Source organism: Hemitrygon akajei, chromosome 26 (assembly GCF_048418815.1).
Source record: "Hemitrygon akajei chromosome 26, sHemAka1.3, whole genome shotgun sequence".
Taxonomy (NCBI): Eukaryota; Metazoa; Chordata; class Chondrichthyes; order Myliobatiformes; family Dasyatidae; genus Hemitrygon; species Hemitrygon akajei.
The window spans coordinates 24300486-24323553 of NC_133149.1; the positions used below are offsets into that span (position 1 = coordinate 24300486).

The following is a 23068-nucleotide window of genomic DNA, read 5'->3' on the forward strand; positions in this document are numbered from 1 at the left end:
TGACTAAAATACCATACGGTGCAGGAGCAGAACTTGGCCTTTTGGGTCATCGAGTATGCTCCGCCATTTAATTCCGCTGATTCTTCTTCAACCTCACACTCCTGTCTTCTCCCGGTAGCCCTACATACGCTTACCAATAAATTACATGAAATACTGTGTTCTGCACAGCCAACTGTGGCAAAGAATTACACAGATTCGCCACCTTCTGGCCGAAGAAATTCCTTCTCATCACACACAAAATCAGTCCTGACGAAGGGTCTCGGCCTGAAACGTCGACAGTGCTTCTCCCTATAGATGCTGCCTGGCCTGCTGCGTTCCACCAGCATTTTGTGTGTGTTGCTTGAATTTCCAGCATCTGCAGATTTCCTCGTGTTTGCCTTTTAAATTCCTTCTCGTCTTAGTTTTGAAGGGATTATTTTGAGGCTGTGCCCTCGGATCCTCACTTAGGATTCAATGACATAGGGGAAAAAATACTTAACTGATTAACTGCAGGGAGCTGCTGATCAGAGTTCCAGAGAAGCAATTTTCTGGCAGTTGCCTGAGACCACATGAAATCCAGTCCCTCCTGGGTCTCCCCTGGTTTGGGGGTAAATCCACTGCTTCAGCCCCAGACAGAGCAACATCCATTCTGGGACTATAGGAGATGAGCCCGGGCTGTGGGCGGAGTCCGGGATGCCTGAGGTCAGTGAAAGGAGAAAAACAGAAGTGAACTGTTGTCACTGAAGAATTAACCCACCGACGGCCTGTCTGTAAATTAAGTTTGGCAGCGCCATGTGCTGTTGTAACCTATAAATTTGGGTTTCATCCACCAGAGGGAGCCTCTGTTACACCAAATGCCACAGCAGCAACCGAAAGGAAATTCCATGAGGAAAGTTCAAAGAGGATATCACTACAAAATGCTGATAACTAAACATAGTGATGGCGAAGCCTTTAATTGCACATCAGCGTCCTTTGTGTGGGTTGGTAGGTCAAGTTGCTGCTAGTCTGTAGTCGGGTGATCAAATCTTGGGGGGAAGTTCATGAGAACATGGGAAGAAGATCAATGTAAGTGGCTGAATGAGAACTGGCACAGACTGAGTGGACTGGAGGGCCTGTTTCTGTGCTGAATGGCTCCATGACATTTTAATACACGGTGGCCTCAGATGTGACTGAGGCCCTGGACAGCTTGCAGCACATGCCAGTGGAACTCATTGTGCCTGGGTGGACCGAGCCATTCCGAGAATCCAGAGACATAAGTGGTGGCAGGTGCTGGAATCTGGAGAAAGAAATAAACTGCTGGAAGAACGTAGTGGGCAAAAGGATTGTCGGAATTTCTGAATCCTTTTGCAAGGTCTTGACCTGAAACATTGACCACTCCAGCATCTCCATGGATGCCGCCAGACCCACTGTGCTCCCCCAGCAGTTTGCTTCTGTTTTGTCCCAGGATCTGAAACTGGGAATTGTCTACTGATAGATAATTTCCACACTTCTCACTCCTTGCCTGTGATCCTGCAACACCTGAACCCTCGTCCCAGTTCCTAATCTGAGGTTTAGTCTTAAATGTTATTTACTTATTAATATTTCAGGATCTGGACTCCACTAAATACCCGTTGTAAGGTTGGGTGAACTCCCTTCTCCAACTACTGCAGAAGTTCTGGTGAAAGTTCTCAGGAGTGCTGCTGGAGATCGAGGATTAGCCCAGCGGATAATGAAGGATTAGTGAAGTCCTTCCATGTTAGAATGGTGTGTGACTTGGAGGGGAACCTTGTGTCTCATGCACATAAAGCCCTTTATTTTTGCTATGGAGGTCACTGATTTGGCTGGGGCTGTTGGGATGGCCTAAACATGGGAATCCAATGTGTATCAGTAGAGGGAATTAATCTTTAGGATGGTGAATGGACACAAACTTTCCTTTTCCAGGTGACATCACAACCCCACCCATCAACCCATCCCTGGATTCTTATGAACAAGTTGCCCACAGGTCAGTGTGGACTAGTTGGATCTGTTTCCATGTTATACAATTCTCTGACCCTGTGGCCATCTTCATAGTCATAGAGTCATAGAGAAGTACAGCACAGAGATAAGCCCTTCAGCCCACCTAGTGCATGCTGAACATTTAAATTACTTGGTCCCATCGATCTGCACTGGGACCATTGCCCTCCATACCCCTACCATCCATGTACCTATCCAAACTTCTCTTAAATATTGAAATTGGACTCACATGCACCATTTACACTGGCAGCTCATTTCACACTCTCATGACCCTCTGAGTGAAGCAGTTTCCCCTCATGTTCTCCTTAAAGATTTCACCTTTCATCATCAACCCATGACCTATAGTTGTGGTCCCATCCAACCTCAGTGGAAAAAGCCTACTTGAATTTACTTTATCTATACCCCTCATAATTTTAAACCTCTATCAAATCTCCCCTCAATCTTCTACGTTCTAAGGAATAAATCTTTCTTATAATCTTCAATCTTTCCTTATAATTCAGGTCCTCCAGACCCGGCAACATCCTTGTAAATTTTCTCTGTACTCTTTCAACCTCATTTACATCTTTCCTATAGGTAGGTGACCAAAACTGCACACGATACTCCAAATTAGGCCTCACCAACATCTTAGACAACTTCAACGTAACATCCCATCTCCTGGACTCAGTACTTTGAGTTATGAAGGCCAATGTGCAAAAAGCTTTGTCTACATGTGCTGCCATGTTCGATGAATTATTGACCTGTATTCCCACATCTATTGTTCTACTACACTCTTCAGTGCTCTACTGTTCACTGTGTAAGATCTACCCTAGTTGGTCCTACCTCACACTTGTCTGCATTAAATTCCATCTGCCATTTTTCAGCTGGTCCAGATCCCGCTGTAAGCTTTGATAGTCTCCCTCACCTTCCACTACACCCCCAATCTTGGTATCATTCACAAATTTACTGATCCAGTTAACTGCATTATCATCCAGATCATTGATATAGATGACAAACAATAATGGACCCAGCACCAATCCCTGCGGCACTCCAATAGTCACAGGCCTTCAGTCAGAGAGGCAGCCATCTACTACAACTATCTGGCTTCTCCCACAAAGCCAATGTCCAATCCAATTTATTACCTCAGCTTGAATGCTGAGGAACTTAATCTTGACCAACCTTCCATGCGGGACTTTGTCAAAAATCTTGCTAAAGTCCATGTAGACAACATCCACTACCTTGTCTTCATCAACTTTGCTGGTAGCTTCCTCGGAAAACTCTATAAGATTGGTTAGACATCATGAACCATGTTGACTATCCCTAATCCGTCCCTGTCTATCCAAATACTCATATATCCAGTCCCTTAAAATATCTTCCAATAATTTCCCCACTGACATCAGGCTCACCAGCCTATAATTTTCTGGTTTATTTTTAGATCTTTTCTTAAACAGAGGAACAACATTAGCTATTCTTTAATCCTTCGGTACCTCACCTGTTGCTAAGGATGACTTAAATATCTCTGCTAGGACCCCGGCAATTTCTGGACTTGCCTCCCACAGGATCCGAGGGAACACCTTGTCAAGCCCTGGGGATTTGTATACCCTGATTTGCCTGAAGACAGCAAACACCCCTCCTTTGTAATCTGTATAGGGTACATGACCTCGCTATTGCTTTACCTTACTCTGTAGACTCTGTATCCATCTCCTGAGTAAATACAGATGCAAAAAATCAATTCAAGATCTCCCCCACCTCTTTTGGCTCCACACATACATTACCATTCTGACATTCCAGAGAACCAATTTTGTCCCTTGCAATCCTTTTGTTCTTAAAATTATCTCCAGCATACCTTAGGATTCTCCTTCATCTTGTCTGCTCAGGCAACCTCATGCCTTCTTTTAGCTCCCTGATTTCTTCCTTAAGTGTTCTCTTGCATTTCATAAGCACCTCATTTGTTCCTATCTGTCTACACCCGCTGCGCACCTCCTTTTTTTTTAACCAAGGTTTCAATATCTCTTGGAAACCAATCTTCCCAAAACTTGTTATGTTTAGCTTTTATTCTGACAGGTACATACAAGCTCTGTACTCTCAAAATTTTGCTTTTGAAGACCTTTCACTTACCAAGTACACTTTTGCCAGGAAACAGCCTGCCCCAATCCACTCTTGCCAGATCCTTTTTGATACCATCAAAATTGGCCTTTCTCCAGTTTAGGATATCAACCCACAGACTAGAGCTATCTGCTTCTATATTTACTTTGAAATGAATGGCATTATGATTAGTAAGTGCAAAGTGTTTCCCTACACAAACTTCTGTCACCTGCCCTGTCCCATTCCCTAACAGGAGATCAAGTATCACACATTCTCTTGTTGAGACTTCCATGTACTGATAAAGGAAACTTTTCTGAACCCATTTGACAAACTCTATCCCATCTAGTCCTTTGACAGTATGGAATTCCCAGTCAATATCTGAAAAATTAAAATCACCTACTGTCATAATCTTATGTTTCTTGCAACAGTCTATGATCTCCACAAATTTGTTCCTCTAAATCCCACTGACTGTTGGGTGGTCTACAATATAGCCTCATTAATGTGGTCATACTCAGTTCCACCTATAAGGCCTCACTAGATAAGTGCTCCAGTCTGTCCTAACTGAGCACTGCTGTTACATTGTCCTTGACTAGTAACGTCACCCCTTCCACTTTAATCCCTCCCACTCTGTCACGTCTAAAACAATGGAACTCCAGTTTATTGAGCTGCCAGTCCTGCCTCTCCTGCAACCAAGTATCACTAGTGGCTACAATGTCATAATTCCATGTGTTGATCCATGCCCTGAGTTCATCTGCCTTTCCTACAATACTTTTTGCATTGAATTACATGCATCTCAGGACATTAGTCGCACCATGCTCAACCTTTTGATCTTTTGATTCCTGGCTTTGTCTGAAGTCTTAACAGCATCTTTCTCCACAACCTGTCCACCATCTGTTCAGGTGTTCAGCTTCCCATCCCCCTGCAACTCCAGTTTAAATATCCCCCTCCCACCCCGTGTAACTTTCCTGCTCGGATATTAGTGCCCCTCCAGTTCAGGTGCAAGCCATCCCTTCTGTTCAGGTCCCACCTTTCCTGGAAGAGAGCTCGGTGATCTAAAAATCTAATGCCCTCTCTCCTACACCAACTTCTTAGCCACGTGTTAAACTGTATGATCTTCATATTTCTAGCCTCACTACAAGTGGTACAGGTAGCAATTCTGAGATCACAATCCTGGATGTCCTGCCCCTTAACTTAGCACCTAGCTCCCTAAACTCACTTTGCAGAACCTCGTCCCTCTTCTGACCCATGTCATTGGTACCTACATGGACCACAACATCTGGCTCCTCAACCTCCCTCTTAAGAATGCTCAGGACTTGATTCGAGGTGTGCTGGACCTTGACTCCTGGGAGGCAATGTACCATCCAGGGATCTCGTTCTTGTCCACAGAACCTTCTTTCTATTCCTCTAAATAATGCATCCCCTATCAGCACAACTCGCCTCTTCTCCTCCCTTCCCTTCTGAATCACAGAGCCAGATGTAGTGTCAGAGACCTGACCACTGTGACTTTCCTCTGCTAGATTATCCACTCCCCCCCAACAGTACCCAAAATGGTATACCTGTTGTTGAGCTGTTAAGGCTATACGAGCACTCCCAACTAGCTGTTTAACCCCTTTCCCTTCCTGACTGTCACTCAGTCTCCTGTTCTGCACCATGGGTGTAACTTCCTCTCTATATTACCTATCTGTCACCACCTCTGCCTCCTGAATGATCTGGAGTTTATCCAGTTCCAGCTCCAACTCCTTAACGTGGATTGTTAGAAGCTGCAGCTGGACACACTTCTGGCAGGTATGGTTGTCAGGGAAACTGGAGGTCTCCCTGCCTTCCAACATCCCACAAATGGAGAATTTAACTATCCTGCCTGGCACCCCTGCTGCTCTAACTGTGTAAATATATTAAAAAAACAACAAATAAACTGGGAGAAAAGAAAATCTACTTATAGATTTTTCGCCTTCTCTCACTGAAGCCTTGAACAGCTAAAGCCTCAAAATCCTCACTCTAACATAATCCATTCCAACAGTGGTCACTCCAACAAAGGTCGCTCCGCTTGTCCTGCCTTATTTTAATTTGTTCTTGCCAGTCAATCCCAATCTCTGATCAGCCATTGCTCAAGACACCAAACTGCCGTGAAAAGAGTGGATGTAGAGAGGATGTTTCCTATGATGGGAGAGTCTAAGACTAGAGGACACAGTCTCAGAATAGAGGGACATCCTTTTAGAACAGAGATGAGGAGGAATTTCTTTAGCCAGAGAGTGATGAATCTGTGGAATTCTTTGCTGCAAGTACTGTGGAGGCCAAGTCTTTATGTATATCTAAGGCAGAGGTTAACAGATTCTTGATTGGTCAGGGCATGAAGGGATATGGGGAGAAGGCAAGAAATTGGGGCAGAGAGGAAAATTGGATCAGTTGGCCAGACATGATGTGCCAAATGGCCTAATTCTGCTCCAATATCTTATGGTCTTATGGAATCGATGCCTTATGTACTTAGTTGGCGAACCTGAGTGAACTACATCTTCTCATGCTTTGAATCACTGATGGGCCGTTGTATCCTCCACTTGCTTTTGAGCTCCTCAGCCACTGGATTTGCAGGAAAACTTGGGCCGCATGTGCTTTAGATATTTTCAGTAGTTGGACCTTGCAAACAGCACACACACTGTTGAATGCTGCTTCATACCTTCAACATGGCTTTCTCAGTTCGGAGTTTCAGGGCCAGATAGTTTTGGTGTTGATTAAGGACCCTATAGTAGTGCGATCATCTCACACAGGCTCTTCCGGAAGCTACCCCAGTCCCCACTCTTTGAACTGAGAGCAAGAAAAGCTTTAGTTTATCCAATCTATGTTGCTTTAAGCTTCAAGAAGCTGCTCTGTTCAAGCCAGACACACAAAATGCTGGTGGAACGCAGCAGGCCAACAGTCAACAGTCAACAGTGGCCTGCTGCGTTCCACCAGCATTTTGTGTGTGTTGCTTGAATTTCCAGCACCTGCAGATTTCCTTGTGTTTGCTGTTCAAGCCAGGACTTATTTCTGGGAACAGCTGGGAATTATATTCATGCAATCTAACACTATGGACCACCTTTTGCAATACTATGAAGTTGCTTCTGATAGTGTTTTTGCACAGTCTTTTTATGTTCTCATCACAGTCTTATATAATATATGTATGTATTTTGTGTATATTCTGTGTGTTGTCTGTAGCTATGTGCCTGTGTTGCTGCTGCAAGCAAGTTTTTCATTGTAACTCTATCTTACTGCTCTTGTGCACTTGACAATAAATTTGACTTAATGACTTGACATGACTCGAGGGAGACACCAAGAACTTACTGTGTTTTTACATTTGTGAACTATGGAACAGAAGCCTCAGTATCCGCTCACAGATGATTGAAAAAGAGACAATAGGCATTGGCACGACCCAGGTTCAATGCTACTGCTGTCTGTAAGAAGTTTGTACGTTCTCCCCATGACCGCATAAATTTCCTCTGAGTATTCTGGTTTCCTCCCACATTCCAAAAATGTATGGGTTAGTAGGTTAATTCGTCATATGGATGTAATTGGGTGGCATGAGCTCATTGGGCCAGTTACCGTGCCGAATCTTCAACCAAACAAATGAACAAATAAAAGTTGCACTTAAAGTACGAAGAAGGAGGTTGGCGACGGGAGAAGGAGTTCCTTCAGGAGTAAGGGGTGAATGGCTCTCTGTCAAAGCAAGACCACTCAAAAGAGGGATGTTTCAAAAGAAGAGGTGGAGAACATGTTGAGGATTTTCTTATATGCAGTTTTGGGAAGGAGTAAGTGGTGGCCAGGTCTTTTAAACCTATAATATTTTAAATAGAAAAATATTCACAAGATAAATAGATATCAAATTGAAAAATGCAGATACTAGAAATCTAAAATAAAACCAGAAAATGCTGGAAGAACCCGGCATTTGTAAAAATGGAAATAATTAACGCTGATGAATGGTCCCAAACCAGAAACATTAACTGTTTCTATTTCCACAAATGCTGCCTGACCTGCTGAGTGTTTCTAGCACTTTCTGGTTTCATTTCAGCTAACTAGATTACTTCATGGAAGAGAAATGCATGACCTTCCATTCGGTGAAGCGAAACTCAACTTGCTCTCTGATAATGCAATCACTAAAGGGTTTTACCCAGTTCTAAAAAGGAGTTTCAGTCCCACTCACTTCTGTTGTTTACAAAGATTAATCATGTCACATAAACAATAATTCCAGCAGCTTAAACTATAGCCAGGTTGTGTTTGGTATTTGCAAGTTTTAAGTGATAAATATTTTTAGAGGTTTTGAGATAATTTCAATCTCAATGAAAATATATAATTTCTTAAAATAGAAAGCTCTGCAATCTGAGAGAAGATGACTGAGTAACTGGCTTCTCTATTGGTTCCAATTTGTTTGACTACTGTGTTAGACTAATGAAAACATTGAGTGCAATGTTTGTTCAGGGCCTGGGAGAGATAAAGTCCATTAACACAGAACAAACCACGTACACTACTCTTTTGCCTCGGACAGCTGTGGGAGGGAAAGGCTTACGAGCGGGTCCTCTTCGGATCAAACGTGCCCTCAGAATGCTGTGGAGACTTACTCTCGTCGTCTCTTCTCTCCTATTCACTCCATATTTTGGTGAGTGGCTTTTGGGATCTTGTGATGTCTCAAGCAACAAGGCCGCAGTGTTGTTGAGATGTGAAGCAGAGCTAAGAGGGCCACAGATCAGCTGGGCATTTGGTCAGATGCAGATGTAGTAGTTTGCATTTGTGTTGGACTGTTCTGTGCTGGACAACTTGCACACAGACTCTTTGGTCAGTGTTGGTATTACAGTCGGCTGTGTTGGGCATTTGGGATGTAGTCCCATTGGTCATTATCAATGTTACAATGTGCTGTGGCTTCTTTCTTCTCACCTCTACTTCCACTGTAAAAGTAAGATAATCTAAAGAAACAATCTGGGGGAAGTATTTTAGTGTGCCCAAGGTTAATGCCCACAAATTTTTATTGCCGGTAAGCTGGCAGTTGGAGAGTGATTCCGACAAGAGGGTGGTTTTTAATCAGGCAGTAGTTTCATGTGCTTGACTTTTATCTTTTGAGGAGTTTTAATAAATGAATGTGGGGCAACTGCAGGGTTTTTATAAGCACTGTTGATTAAGCCTTGCTAATGATTGGAGTACATGAAAGGTTTGGATGACGGCAGTATTCTGATTTACCTGACCTCACTGTTCCAGACGGCAACACAATCATTGCCCCAGAACAGCTTCCAGCTATTACTTAAAATAAACCAGAGTCCTTCTTTCTACTGCTCTGCTTTGATTCCAAAATGATCTCTCAGGAAATCTGCCCTAAATTTGCTATTTTGTCCTATGAATTTTGGTTGTCTTTCTGTACTCGTCCATCTGATTTTACTTCCTCCATTTTGTAATGAAGAAATAAGTTATCCTCTAAGTCATTGCATTTTGAATGGAACCAACGAGAGAGTTGCCATGGTTACAGCCACCTCTCTCTGATAGTGAAAGCAGTTGCTCCAATATTTAGTTTTAAATTACTGTCAGAATCATGTTGATGTGCTAACATGGATTTCATTTTTCAAATGTATGAGACAAAGAGCATGTGACATAAATCATGCTTATCAAATATTGCATATATTATCCATCTTACACAAATCACATTTCATTTATTTTGCAATTGTGTGGAGAAAGGTTTTGTCCTTAACAGTTTAGATTAATGAGAGTAGATCCTACTGAAGTGTAAAATTCTCGACGGACAAGGAAGGATAGGTGTTGGGAAGGTTAGAAATCAGAATCACAGCTTTGAAGAAAAGGGTCAGTCAGATTTCTCTACAATGGCTTGTGATTTTTGTAATTTTCCACCCAAGGGCTGTAAACATTTCAGTTTTTATGCAGAAAAGTAATTAGTCTTTATCACTGAAGGATGGGCCAGTCATGATCTTTCTGAATGTTGGATTAGGTGATTGTTGATAAATGGTTTAGATGCTCTTTTTCTCTTGCATGTTTTATTTACATTCATTACATGAAATATTAATACAAAGTGCATTGAATAGATTGATCAATGCCTGTTATAATTTCAGTCTGATTCCATGTAAGCTCATTGATATGACATTAACATGTCATGAATGTTACACTTTTCCTTTAACTAGACAACTACTGCTGATGCTGTGGGCTTGGATTAACAACGACATCATAATGTCTATGAAGACTACATTATTTGGTGTTTAGGTTTAGGGCGAGCCTTGCTGTTAGGGTGTGTGTTGGTGAATAGCTGTTAGGGTTATTGTTAGACCCAATTAATAACATGGAGTCCCTACCAGAAACTTTTGTACTGAACCTCTCCTTCTAGAAGTCTCTGTGCGTTCTATTTGATAGACGTTGCGCCTAACATTCAATACTCAGTAAATCCAGCTTCAGTTGCCGGCATCCACATAAAAAAATGCCAATAAACAAACCTGAATCCCTCCAATCTGGTCAAGGTTTCCTTATGGAATGTGACTGCTGCGCCAGGGTAAAACAGAGGAAAGCACAGTGAGATTTCAAGGGATTGCATTTGTTGTCTTCACGTAAACTTCTTATCCACACCTCATTTAGAACCCCACCATCAGCACCTTGTATGATGCAGTGTAATTGCTTGGAACCGAGGACAAATGTGGATTGCAAGAAAAAAAGTTTTGAATTTGAAAAATACCAAGCCAATTGAACATATGACTCCACTGTCAAAAAAAAAGAGGGCAATCAAACTGAAAGGTCTGCTTGGAGCATTGTTACAATTTTAGCAGTAGCACGATAGAACCATTATTGTCACATGCTGTGCCAAAGTTGTGGGGAAAATCTGAGCAAGTTCACTCCCTTCATCATTTTCTCTGGAGCAGAACTTTACTTGATCAGGTCAGCTCCGGGGACTATCTACATGCTCAGATTTTTTGTGAGAATATGCCTTGACCCAGGGTGTAAGGATAGAGATGATCATGCTGATAGCATAACTTCATCTTGTTTGAAATTGCTCATCAGGAATATAAGCGCCTGAACTCACGGCATAGATTGGATCCCAAATTTCCTACCCATTCTAGTTGCCAAGGGAGCTTGCTTCCTCCACGATCTCGAACAGTGACACAGTGTCTGAGGAACTGCATCTGCAAGAAAGCTCAGAAGGGAGAGAGAGAACAGAATGCAAAACATAGGATTCTCTGTTCTATGTAAAATGTGGAAGAAACTTTAAGGCAAGTCAGTCTTGAAACAGAATTGTGAGGATAGGGAGGAGACAAGAAAATTGTGAAATTCTCAAGATTATCAGTCCAGATGCAATAATTTTGGGTGTACATTGATTAATAATCCTTTAATCTGCACTCTTAATCACCCCAATTATAGTAAAGGTCAAAGACCTGAAATATTAACTCTTTTGGCTGAAATAGAGGCTTACATTTTGTACAGTCTGTGAATACCAAATCACGTCCCCCAAAATGATTGTGAAATTGGCTTCAAACAAGTGGGCAATAGCTTAAGCAGGGATTCCAGCCAAATATTGTGACCTGTAGGAGTCCCAAAGGAGTGCTCCCAATTATGGCAGCTGTCAACACTCCGCAGCGTTCAGAGACAGGGGATTGATCCTTCAAGGCACACACTCTACATCCCCATTCAGTCGTAACATTGAGGGACGGGAGGAGAAACAGCATCAGTGTTCTCTGAGAGAGATGTTGCAGTGCTGATGAATAAGATGCACAAATGGAGTGAGAAATTAAGTATAATATCACAACTGTGCTAGATATGTCAAAGTAAATGTGCTATCTCTCTCACACATGCTTCATTACCTACTACTCTGCTCCATAGATAGTTCATAAGCTCCTATCCATAAATAAGTCTTGCAAACTCATAACAGGAAAGGTTATTTACATTGTGTCCTCTATTAATGGTGAAACTGCCAGGGTTATGAGAGAAGCCATCCATAACAGAGTCTTTATCCTGCTACCATTTCACCAGGTTGAAGGAAAGGGTCGTCTTTCTCTTGGGGAATGTCGATGGCTATACCAGGAACTAAATGAGTTCCTCAGTTGTTAATCCTACAAGATATGTTGTTTAGCATCAGATATTCGGCAGATGTTGGAAATCCAGAGCAACACACACAAAATGCTGGAGGAACTCTGCAGGTCAGGGAGCATCTATGGAAATGAATAAACAGTTGACGTTTTGGGCCAGGACTCTTCATCAAGACTGGAAAGAAAGGGGGAAGATAATTTCCACCATCTTCAAAAAGACCCTACCTCCAAACACATTTTTATCTCCACTTCCTCTACTCTCCACTTTCCGCAGGGATCACTCCCTCTGCGTTTCTCTTATCCACTTGCTCCTCCCCACTAATCTCCCTCCTGGCACTTACCCCTGCAAATGGACGAAGTGTTCCAACTGCCCATTCACTGGTGGTGGCATCCATTAGTCTCGTGAGACCATGGATCTGCGCCTAGAAAGTCTTGCTTCAGTCATGCTGTCGCGGTGAGGCAACGCTGGAGTCTCCTCTCCAGGGCGCAGGCCTGGGCAGGGTTGTATGGGAGACGGGCAGTTGCCCATGCAGCAAGTCTCCCCTCTCCACACCACTGATGTTGTCCAAGGGAAGGGTAAAGGCCGATACAGCTTGGCACCAGTGACATCGCAGGAGTTGCCAAAAACGAAATTGAAGGTAATGTCGGACTGCCTTAGGGACTCCAGCTCTGGATTTGTCCTCAGGGTTTACTCCCGAAGCCTTTCCCATGAGTGGGTATGGCCACAAGGCAGCGGAGGTTTGAAATCAGAGTTTTCCCTCTCTTAGATGGACTGCCTTCCCAGGCTGACAAGCTCCATCTACCTGAAAGCACAATACTGCACAATACTGATGTCATATGGAATGCATGACATTGGGAAAATGTTGGATATGGGTCTGTGGATTTTGACTTGAAATTCCCAGCGCAATTCCCAATTGGTGCATTTCCCCAGTAAGCAATCTCTAATACAGCTCACTTTGAGTTACATCAGTTTTGGATCATGTAGCATTAAAAGCAGTGCATTTTGCATTCCAGTCCCTAGACATTTCGCCCTTCAGAGATGCTGCCTGCTGAGTGTTTCAAACATTTTCATTTTTATTACATTTTCAAACACATGAACAAACACATGCTGCCAAGAAGCTTTCGCTCCCCACTTTCTCAGAGAACATTCAGAAAAGGGTGATGTTGTGTTTGTAAATGTCTCCCTTCTCTTTTGTTGCTGCTCGCCCTAAGATAGACTGCGGTTCATGGATGGAGGTGGGAGCAGCCATTCATTGAGCTACTAGGTGTTAGCAGGAATGGTGTCAGGGGTCTTGTACACTGAACATCTGAATGAATGTCATGTTTTTGTACATATGCTTTTTATCGAGCTCCAGTCTGACCTGAACAGCTTTCAGCCTGAGCCTGGCCAAAAGCTCAATTTCCTTTACAATCACAGTCACCGAAGTAAAGATAGATCATCGAATATGAATTCCCAATGAGAGATTTCATATTCTCTTTCATGACTCATGCTTTCTGATTCTGAATTAAGCCCGGGGAATCGGGGATCTTACTATGCCGACCCTGAAACTATTAGTTGTTTACCTGCGCACTAACGATGATGGTTAACCAAAACCCCGAGGTTTGGAAATATCACTGCTTAATGAGAACTGCTATAAATAATTCTTATATAAACTTTGCCTGGCAGATCTGGGGCACATCCTGTCGTGGAGAGCAGAACATATTCACTTCATTTCTAAAGCAGCTCTGCTCTTTATTTGCTTTACAGCAATACTTAACCAGAGGGCTACATCTAAACACAGTGAAACAATTTCAGCAGGGATCTCACTGTACTAACAGTGAAAGTAAGACTCTGTATGTCACTAGTGCTCAGCCTTGATGTTGAGTAAAGTACAGGTGGTCCCAGAAGATGCACAGGGAGCTGTTGACCATGACAATTAAGCAGAATTTGAGCGAACATGACACCAGGGAGATCCGATAAATTACAAGGTGTTGGGAATCAGTGCAAATTTCTTCTGGAAGACTGACACAGGGGAAGGTAGTTGTGGTTGTAGGAGGCCAGTATCTCAGCCTAATATCCTTGCAGAAGTTCTTCAGGACAGAATCTCAGGGTCAGCCATCCTCAGACTCTTTAAATGCTTCCATCCAGTATATAGAGACAAGGAAGCTTCCTAGTTATTGCACAATTCTCAATTCCATTTGAAAGTCTTATGCCCTTGCTGTAAGACAACAACAACATCCAGGCTTGGGCTTAAGACTAAATCGATCCAACATTTATCCCTTGTAAGTGCCAGGCTTTCTTTTCACTGAAATATACGGAAGACAAATTACATTTACAGGGAATAGCATTTTATAGAACTTTATCCAGGTTTGGTAATTTGATAAATTGGTAAATTGGTGAGGTATTATCATATGCACCAAGGCAGCAATAACAGAATGCAGAATTAAGTTTTATAGTTACAGAGCAGATAGAGAATAAGATGCAAAGCCATGACAAGGTAGAGTGTGCAATCAAGTGTCCACAAGGTGCCCTTTCAATAGTCTTACAACAGTGGGATAGAAGCTGTCCTTGATCATGGTGTTTCATGCTTTCAAGCTTTTTTTTGATCTGCTTGATAGGCAGTGGCAAGGTGAGAATGCCCAAGATGGGAGGGGGGAGTCTTTGATTATGTTGAATTCTTTACTGGGACAGTGAGCCGTGTCGGAGGGGAGGCTGGTTTTCAAGATGTGCTGAGCTGTGTCCACAACTCTGTGGACCTTCTTGTGCTCTCAGGCAGAACCGTTGTCGTAGCAAGCTGTGGTTACATGACCTTTTGCAACACTTTGCAGGGAGGCTCTGTTTGTGGAAGGAGAAAGGATTGAGAGTAGTGATTAACAGTCTATCACTGTTTGGAACTAGTCACATGCTTCTGCTGTATAAATAGGGCTTTATGTACATACTTATCAGTAAAGTGAGCTTGCAATGTTAGTCCTGAAGGTCATTTGATATAACTGTAAAGAAGTGAGCTCACAGCAATGAGTGAGTGACACAGAATATTTGTTGGCTGAGAAAAACTTGCAAAACTGAGGGGACTGAACAATGCAAAAAAACTTGGATCAAAATTCATCATCACTGCATCTCTAAGATTACAGCCACACTTCTCTAAGAAATTCAATACTACTATTTCTACATGATTAATTTGATCATATTTTATTGATATTTATAAATTCATAGATTAACTGATCCAAGAATAAGACCAGATTCAGCAGTTGTAAAATCACAGAAAGATCCACACAAAGCCTCAAATTCCTTGCACAGCCTTTCTATGATATAATATTTATTACGTTATCAAACTCATGTAGACAATTAAAGCTACAGGAATTAATTGGCTCACCAGAATGTTAGAGGCACTTAGGAGGTTACAGTACAAAGCAAATACTATTAAAAATATTGTTGGAAGAACTCAGTGGATAAAGCAGCATCTGTGGGAGAAAGGAGCTGCTGACTTTGTGTGTCAAGACCCTGCATCTGTACTGAGAATGAAGAGGGTAGATAGCCAAGATACTGATGAGAAGGAGCAGAGCTGGTGATTAGTGGGCCGAGGGAGGCTGAAGAATGATGTGCAGTTGGAGCGAGGTAAGGGAGGGAGGGGGTGAAGTTGGTGAGTGATAGGCAGAAGCAGACAGAGAAGGAGAAAAAAGGAATTGGAACCTGGCACCAGAAAGAGAGGGTACCTGCACCTGGCTCCATCTCACTTTTTTTTCTGCCTTGTCTGTTTCCACCATTTACTCCCGGCCTCCAAATCCCAAATCCACTCCTCCCCCTACCCTACTTGGCTCCATCTGTCCATTATCCTTCACTCCTCCTTTGTCCACTAGTCATCCACTGGCCCTTTTTCACCCCTACCTCTCGCCTTTTTATACTGGCTTCTTCCCTTTTCACACTTGGTCCTAGTGCAGGATTTTAACCCAAAATGTCAACAATTCCTTTTACCCCACAAATGTTGTTCCTCCAGCAGTTTGTGTGTTGTTTCCAATTTTAGCATCTACAACTTTTAATTGTCTCCACTGTTCAACTAAAAATCTGGATTGTGCTGATACACAGGACTCTCATAATCTTATCACATGACTTTTATGCAGTATAGAAATACTTATATTGAGACAGATCACTAAATTAATCATTTCAAGAGTTCAGGAATGAAGGTTGCTTCTATCTACTCCAGTCTAGTCAGTTTGACCACCTGATTTACAACACAGTTAGTGGGAATCAGAATAAGGGGTCCTGAAATAACATTTCAACCTGATATATCAACAATTCCTTTCCTCCCACAGATTCTTTTCAAATATTGTTAACTTGATTGTTCCTATTTACCACTTGCCTAGTTAAATGGATTCATCTTCATCTGGATGTGATATTATCTGAAAGGGTTGGAATTCTGGAAGGTAGTAACCCAGGGCTCTAATGCTTCAAGAGACTCACTGTCACTGAATGAGGAACGGGCAGGAAATGTGGAGCATAGTACACAGTGTGAAAAGGAAGAGAAAACATTTACCAAGGGACTTTCGTCATCTGATCTTGCAAATTCATGATACAAAAACACAATGAATATGCAAATACATTCTGCAAACTATCAAATAAATTTAACTAGGAATGTTTTCAACCATTTTACTCTCACAAGACAATGTTTTACTGCTTTTGAATGTTTTTGGAATAATAGACATCTCTCTGTTCTTCGATGAAAACTAAGTACAAATTCATGAGCTCAGCTGAGTAATCATTGCTAAGGAATGGAATGATGCTTGGCATTAGAAGACTGAAAGCACAATAGTGGATTCTTGCAACTGGCAAATTGCTGTGATATCTATGTTAAATAACCTAAAACAGCCACAGTTTCTGCTTCAAAAGAGCATAAAAAGAACAGAAGCGGGAGTAGGCCTCTAGACACTTTGTGATTATTACATCATTTATGGATGACTGTTATCTTAATGCCAATTTCTTGCAATATTCCTCGATTTCCTTAACATCTAAAATCTATTAATTCTGATTATTCTCGGCATCTAAGCCTACAAGGCCCTCTTAGATGGAGGATTTCAAAGATTCACCACCCTTTTGGCAAGGAAATATTTCTTCATTTCTGTCCTGACCAGCTTTTTATTCTGAATCTGTGGCTCCTAGATTCTCAGTCAGGGGAAAAAAAAATCAATTCTCAGTTATCTACATGCTAGGCAGTAATAGCCCAAAGGCCTTCACCACTCTGTATCTCATAAGCCCAGCATCACAAGACAAGGAAAATTTACTTTATTCCTCTACCCTGATTTAAATAGGGAGATCTGATCTTTTCACAGAATTCCATTTCTGGTCTAACCAGAGCAAGACATCTTGATGTTTGTTCTCTTTTTTGTTGTTGTAAAGGCCAACACATGGTTTGCCCACTTAGTTGCTTGCTGATGTGCATATTCAATTTGAGCCCGGTTCCTCTCCTTATCATTGGTCCATCTAACTGTCTGATAATTGGCACTAGAGCATCTTGTAATTAAGTAGATGAATATGTGTTTACATACAAAATGCTGGAGGAACTCAGCAGGCCAGACAAAATTTATGGAAAAGAGTAAACAGTTGATGTTTCGAGCCAAGATAGAACATAGAATAGTACAGCACATTACAGGCCCTTCAGCCCACAATGTTCTGCCAACCCTTAAACCCTGCCTCCCATATAACCCCCCACCTTAACTTCCTCCATATACCTGTCTAGTAGTCTCTTAAATTTCACTAGTGTATCTGCTTCCACTACTGACTCAGGCAGTGCATTCCACGCAACAACCACTCTCTGATTAAAAGCCTTCCTCTCATATCCCCTTTGAACTTCCCACCCCTTACCTTAAAGCCATGTTCTGTTGTATCGAGCAGTGGTGCCCTGGGGAAGAGGCACTGGCTGTCCACTCTATCTATTCCTCTTAATATCTTGTATACCTCTATCATGTCTCCTCTCATCCTCCTCTCCAAAGAGTAAAGCCCTAGCTCCCTTAATCTCTGATCATAATGCATACTCTCTAAACCAGGCAGCATCCTGGTAAATCTTCTCTGTACCCTTTCCAATGCTTCCTATAGTGAGGCGACGAGAACTGGACACAGTACTCCAAGTGTGGCGAACCAGAGTTTTATAGAGCTGCATCATTACCTCGCGACTTTTTAGGTATGTGAAGAGAAAGAAGATAGTTAAGAACAACGTTGAGCCCTTGAAGAATGAATTGGGTGAAATTGTTATGAGAAACAGAGAAATGGCAGAAGAATTTAATGAGTACTTTAGATCTGTTTTCACTAAGGAAGTCACAAGCAATCTCCCAGATGTATGGATGGGCCAAGGACATAGGGTAACAGAGGAAATGAAACAGATTGACATTAGGAAGGAAACGGTGATGAGAAGACTGATGGAACTGAAGGCTGACAAATCCCCAGGTCCGGATGGTCTGCATCCTAGGGTACTAAGGGAGGTGGCCCTGGAAATTGCGGATGCATTGGTAATCATTTTCCAATGTTCCTTAGATTCAGGATCAGTTCCTGAGGATTGGAGAATGGCAAATGTTATCCCACTTTTTAAGAAAGGAGGGAGGGAGAAAACAGAGAACTATCGACCTGTCAGCCTGACATCGGTGGTGGGGAAGATGCTAGAGTCCATTATTAAGGATGAAATAGTGGCATATCTAGATAGCAGTGATAGGATTGGGCCGAGCCAGCATGGATTTACCAAGGGTAAATCATGCTTGACTAATCTGTTGGAGTTTTTCGAGGATGTAACCAGGAAGTTAGACGGGGGAGATCCAGTGGATGTAGTGTACCTCGATTTTCAGAAGGCATTTGATAAGGTCCCACATAGGAGATTGGTGGGTAAAATCAAAGCTCAGGGCATCGGGGGGAAGACATTGACATGGATAGAAAACTGGTTGGCAGATAGAAAGCAAAGGGTGGCGGTGAATGGGTGTTTCTTGGAATGGCAGGTGGTGACTAGTGGGGTGCCACAGGGCTCGGTATTGGGACCACAGCTGTTTACAATTTACGTCAATGATTTGGATGAAGGCATTGAAAATAACATCAGCAAATTTGCTGATGATACTAAGCTGGGTGGCAGTGTGACATGTGATGAGGATGTTAGGAGAATTCAGGGTGACTTGGATAGGCTGGGTGAGTGGGCAGATACTTGGCAGATGATGTTTAATGTGAATAAGTGTGAGGTTATCCACTTTGGGAGTAAGAACAGGAAGGCAGATTATTATCTGAACAGTGTAGAGTTAGGTAAGGGAGAAATACAAAGAGATCTAGGAGTCCTTGTTCATTAGTCACTGAAGGTGAATGAGCAAGTGCAGCAGGCAGTGAAGAAGGCTAATGGAATGTTGGCCTTTATTACAAAGGGAATTGAGTACAAGAGCAAGGAAATCCTCTTGCATTTGTACAGAGCCCTGGTGAGACCACACCTGGAGTATTGTGTACAGTTTTGGTCTGCAGGGTGAAGGAAGGACATCCTGGCTGTAGAGGAAGTGCAGCGTAGATTCACGAGGTTAATTCCTGGGATGTCTGGACTGTCTTACGCAGAGAGGTTAGAGAGACTGGGCTTGTACACGCTGGAATTAAGGAGATTGAGAGGGGATCTGATTGAAACATATAAGATTATCAAGGGATTGGACAAGATAGAGGCAGGAAATATGTTCCAGATGCTGGGAGAGTCCAGTACCAGAGGGCATGGTTTGAGAATAAGGGGTAGGTCATTTAGGACAGATTTAAGGAAAAACTTCTTCTCCCAGAGAGTTGTGGGGGTCTGGAATGCACTGCCTCAGAAGGTAGTGGAGGCCAATTCTCTGGATGCTTTCAAGAAGGTGCTAGATAGGTACCTTATGGATAGGGGAATCAAGGGATATGGGGACAAGGCAGGAACCGGGTATTGATAGTAGTTGATCAGCCATGATCTCAAAATGGCAGTGCAGGCTCGAAGGGCCGAATGGTCTACTTCTGCACCTATTGTCTATTGTCTATTGACTCTTAAACTCTATCCCTCGACTTATGAAAGCTAACACCCCATAAGCTTTCTTAACTACCTTATCTACCTGTGAGGCAACTTTCAGGGGTCTGTGGACATGTACCCCCAGATCCCTCTGCTCCTCCACACTACCAAGTATCCTGTCATTTACTTTGTACTCTGCCTTGGCGCGTGGCCAAGTGGTTAAGGCGTTCATCTAGCTATCTGAAGGTTGCTAGTTTGAGCCTTGGCTGAGGGTTGTGTGTTGTGTCCTTGAGCAAGGCACTTAACCACACATTGCTCTGTGATGACACCGATGCCAAGCTGTATGGGTCCTCATGCCCTTCCCTTGGACAACATTGGTGGTGTGGAGAGGGGAGACCTGCAGCTTGGGCAACTGCCGGTCTTCCATAAAAAAAAACCTTGCCCGGGCTTGTGCCCTGAAAACTTTCCAAGGTGCAAATCCATGTCTCTATTGAGACTAACGGAGGCCTACACACACTCAGCCTTGGAATTTGTCCTTGCAAAGTGTACCACCTCACACTTCTCCGGGTTGAACTCCATCTGCCACTTCTCAGTCCACTTCTGCATCCTATCAATGTCTCTCTGCAATCCTTCATCAGGACTGTTTGCCTGATTCCTGGTAACCATCTTTGAATAATGAGTGGAGGCTGATCTGGCTAATGCAACAAAATGATGACGGATGGTGAATGAAAAGGATGTAGTTGACATTATGCTGCTAAATCAATCAATGTTCCCCATTTAAGCAATGGATCCTGTTCGAGCCTATTCTGGAGTTAGGGTATATAGCAAATATTAATCTCACCAGCAACAAATCTTCAGATATGAACGTGGATTGTAGATTGAATTTAAAATGCAGCCTTGAACAATAGTTTTCCTGGAGCTGTGAACTGGAGTTGATTGCAAATGAGACAATGCTGATTAATATTCATTTTTGGTGTTTGGAGTATGGGTGTGAAGAAGGACGAGAAAATTTGCAGATATTGGAAATCCAAGTGACACACACAAAAGACTAAACAGTCAACATTTCGGGCCGAGACCCTTCATCAGGACTGGGGGAAAAGGATGAGAATTTAGAGTAAGGAGGTGGGAGATTGGAAGAAGAAGTACAAGGTGGCAGGTGACAGGTGAAACCGGGAGAGGGGGAGGGGGTGAAGTGAAGAGCTGGGAAGCTGGTAGTTAAAAGAGATAAAGGGCTGGAGAAGGAGAATCTGATAGGAGAGAACAGAAGGCCATGGATGAAAAGGGAAAGGCGTTTTCTGGTGGATGGAGCATAAGTGCTCGGCAAACTGGTCTCCCAATCTACGTCAGGTCTCACCGATATACAGGAGGCCACACCGGGAGCACAGGATACGGTAGATGACCCTAACAGACTCACAGGTGAAGTGTCGCCCCACCTGGAAGGACTGTTTGGGGCCCTGAATAGTAGTGAGGGAGGAGGTGTAGGGGCAGGTGTGGCATTAGTTCCGTTTGCAAGGATACATTCCAGGATGGATATCAGTGGAGAAGGATGAATGGACAAGGGAGTAAGGGGAGCGAAAGATATGCTTGGTGGTGGGATCCCATTGGAGATGGCGGAAGTTTCGAAGAATTATGTGCAGGACATAGAGGCTACTGGGGTAGTAGGCGAAGAGGACCCCTATCCCTAGAAGGGTGATGGACAGACATGCGTGAAATGGAAGAGATGTGGGTGAGGACAGCATTGATGGTGGAGAAAGAAAAACCCCTTTCTTTGAAGAAGGAGAATCTCTCATCAGTTCTCAAATGAATAGCCTTGTCCTGAGAGTGAAGAAGGAGGTGTGTGAAAGCTATACAGTATGTAATTCAAAGGAAGCATTGTAGATGCATTGCAACTCGAGAACTGTCCTGCTGTTACCTTTAATCTTTAGCATATAAAAAATATCATGTAATATTGGGTCAGGAGGCCTCTTCCTCTAACAGCATCTCAATATAATGCCTGCTGCTCACTTTTGTTGAATAAACACTTCTATATCCACTAGCTTCAGTGTCTCTGTGGTGACTTTGTTCACATGACAACATATCCCAACATCGTGAAAGCTGTTAATAAAGACCATGGGTCAGTCCCTTTACTGTGCTATGAAGTTTGTCATCTTGACCACTGACTTCTGCGAAAGAATAAGACTATACAAAACTATCTCAAGTGAGCTGAATTGGTAATAAATGGCAAGTGACTCATCTAGTGGATCCATTGCCTCACAGTTCCAGTGATCCATGTTCAATCCTGACCTCGAATGCTGTCTGTGTGGAGTTTGCACGATCTCCTTGTGACTAGATGGATTTCCCTGGGTACTTCAGTTTTCACCCACAAACCAGGATGTGTGGGTTGTTAGGTTAATTATTACTAGTGTGTAGCTGAGTAGTAGAAACTAGGAGGAGTTGATTAGCTTACAGGCATAATTACCGTGGGGAATGAGATCACCGTATCTACTAGCATTGGACTCAATGGGCTAAATAGCCTTCTCTATGGTATGTCACTTAGAATATGAAGAGTGAGTTCCAAAAGGATTAATTTTGGAAAGGAATGGTCCTGTGGAAATAATTCTCTCAAATTTACTTTTCCAGATGCAGTGCAATCAATATATGTCACAACAAGTCAGCCGTATGTGGTAGTAAACATTGGCAACAATGCTACCCTTCACTGCAGTTACAAAACAGTCATTGATTCCCAGTTCACCCTTGAATGGCGATTTACACCAGGCCCAAATGAAAATGCATTAGCTGAGAAGGTAAGACTTAGTTCTGCCCTATTTCTCTATATCTTAAGATGTCTCCGGCTCACAACCATTAGTCAAACTACTGGGAAAAATGGAATGCCATGTCGTACCCTCCCTCAAAAGTAACTATCCAGCTGATAGTCCTCTCACAGCAGCATCAGTACATGTAGCCCCACTGTATTCTGGATTGGAGGAGTTTAGTTGTGCCAAGAGATTGGCTAGGCTACACTTGTTATTGAAGAGTACAGAGGGCTCAGGGGAGACCTTATTGTAGTTTATA

The 23068-nt window shown here is 42.8% G+C and overlaps 1 protein-coding gene across 1 annotated transcript in view; it reads left to right on the forward strand.

Moving 5' to 3' along the window:
- Nucleotides 1–8496: 8496 nt before the first annotated feature.
- LOC140716817 (V-set and immunoglobulin domain-containing protein 2-like) overlaps nucleotides 8497–23068 on the forward strand; it is a 38314-nt gene continuing 23742 nt past the window's right edge. Inside the window, exons 1-2 of the mRNA XM_073029739.1 lie at nucleotides 8497–8656; nucleotides 22637–22800. Coding sequence (XP_072885840.1) covers nucleotides 8602–8656; nucleotides 22637–22800 — 219 coding nt within the window. The 5' untranslated portion in view covers nucleotides 8497–8601. The remainder of the gene's footprint in view (nucleotides 8657–22636; nucleotides 22801–23068) is intronic.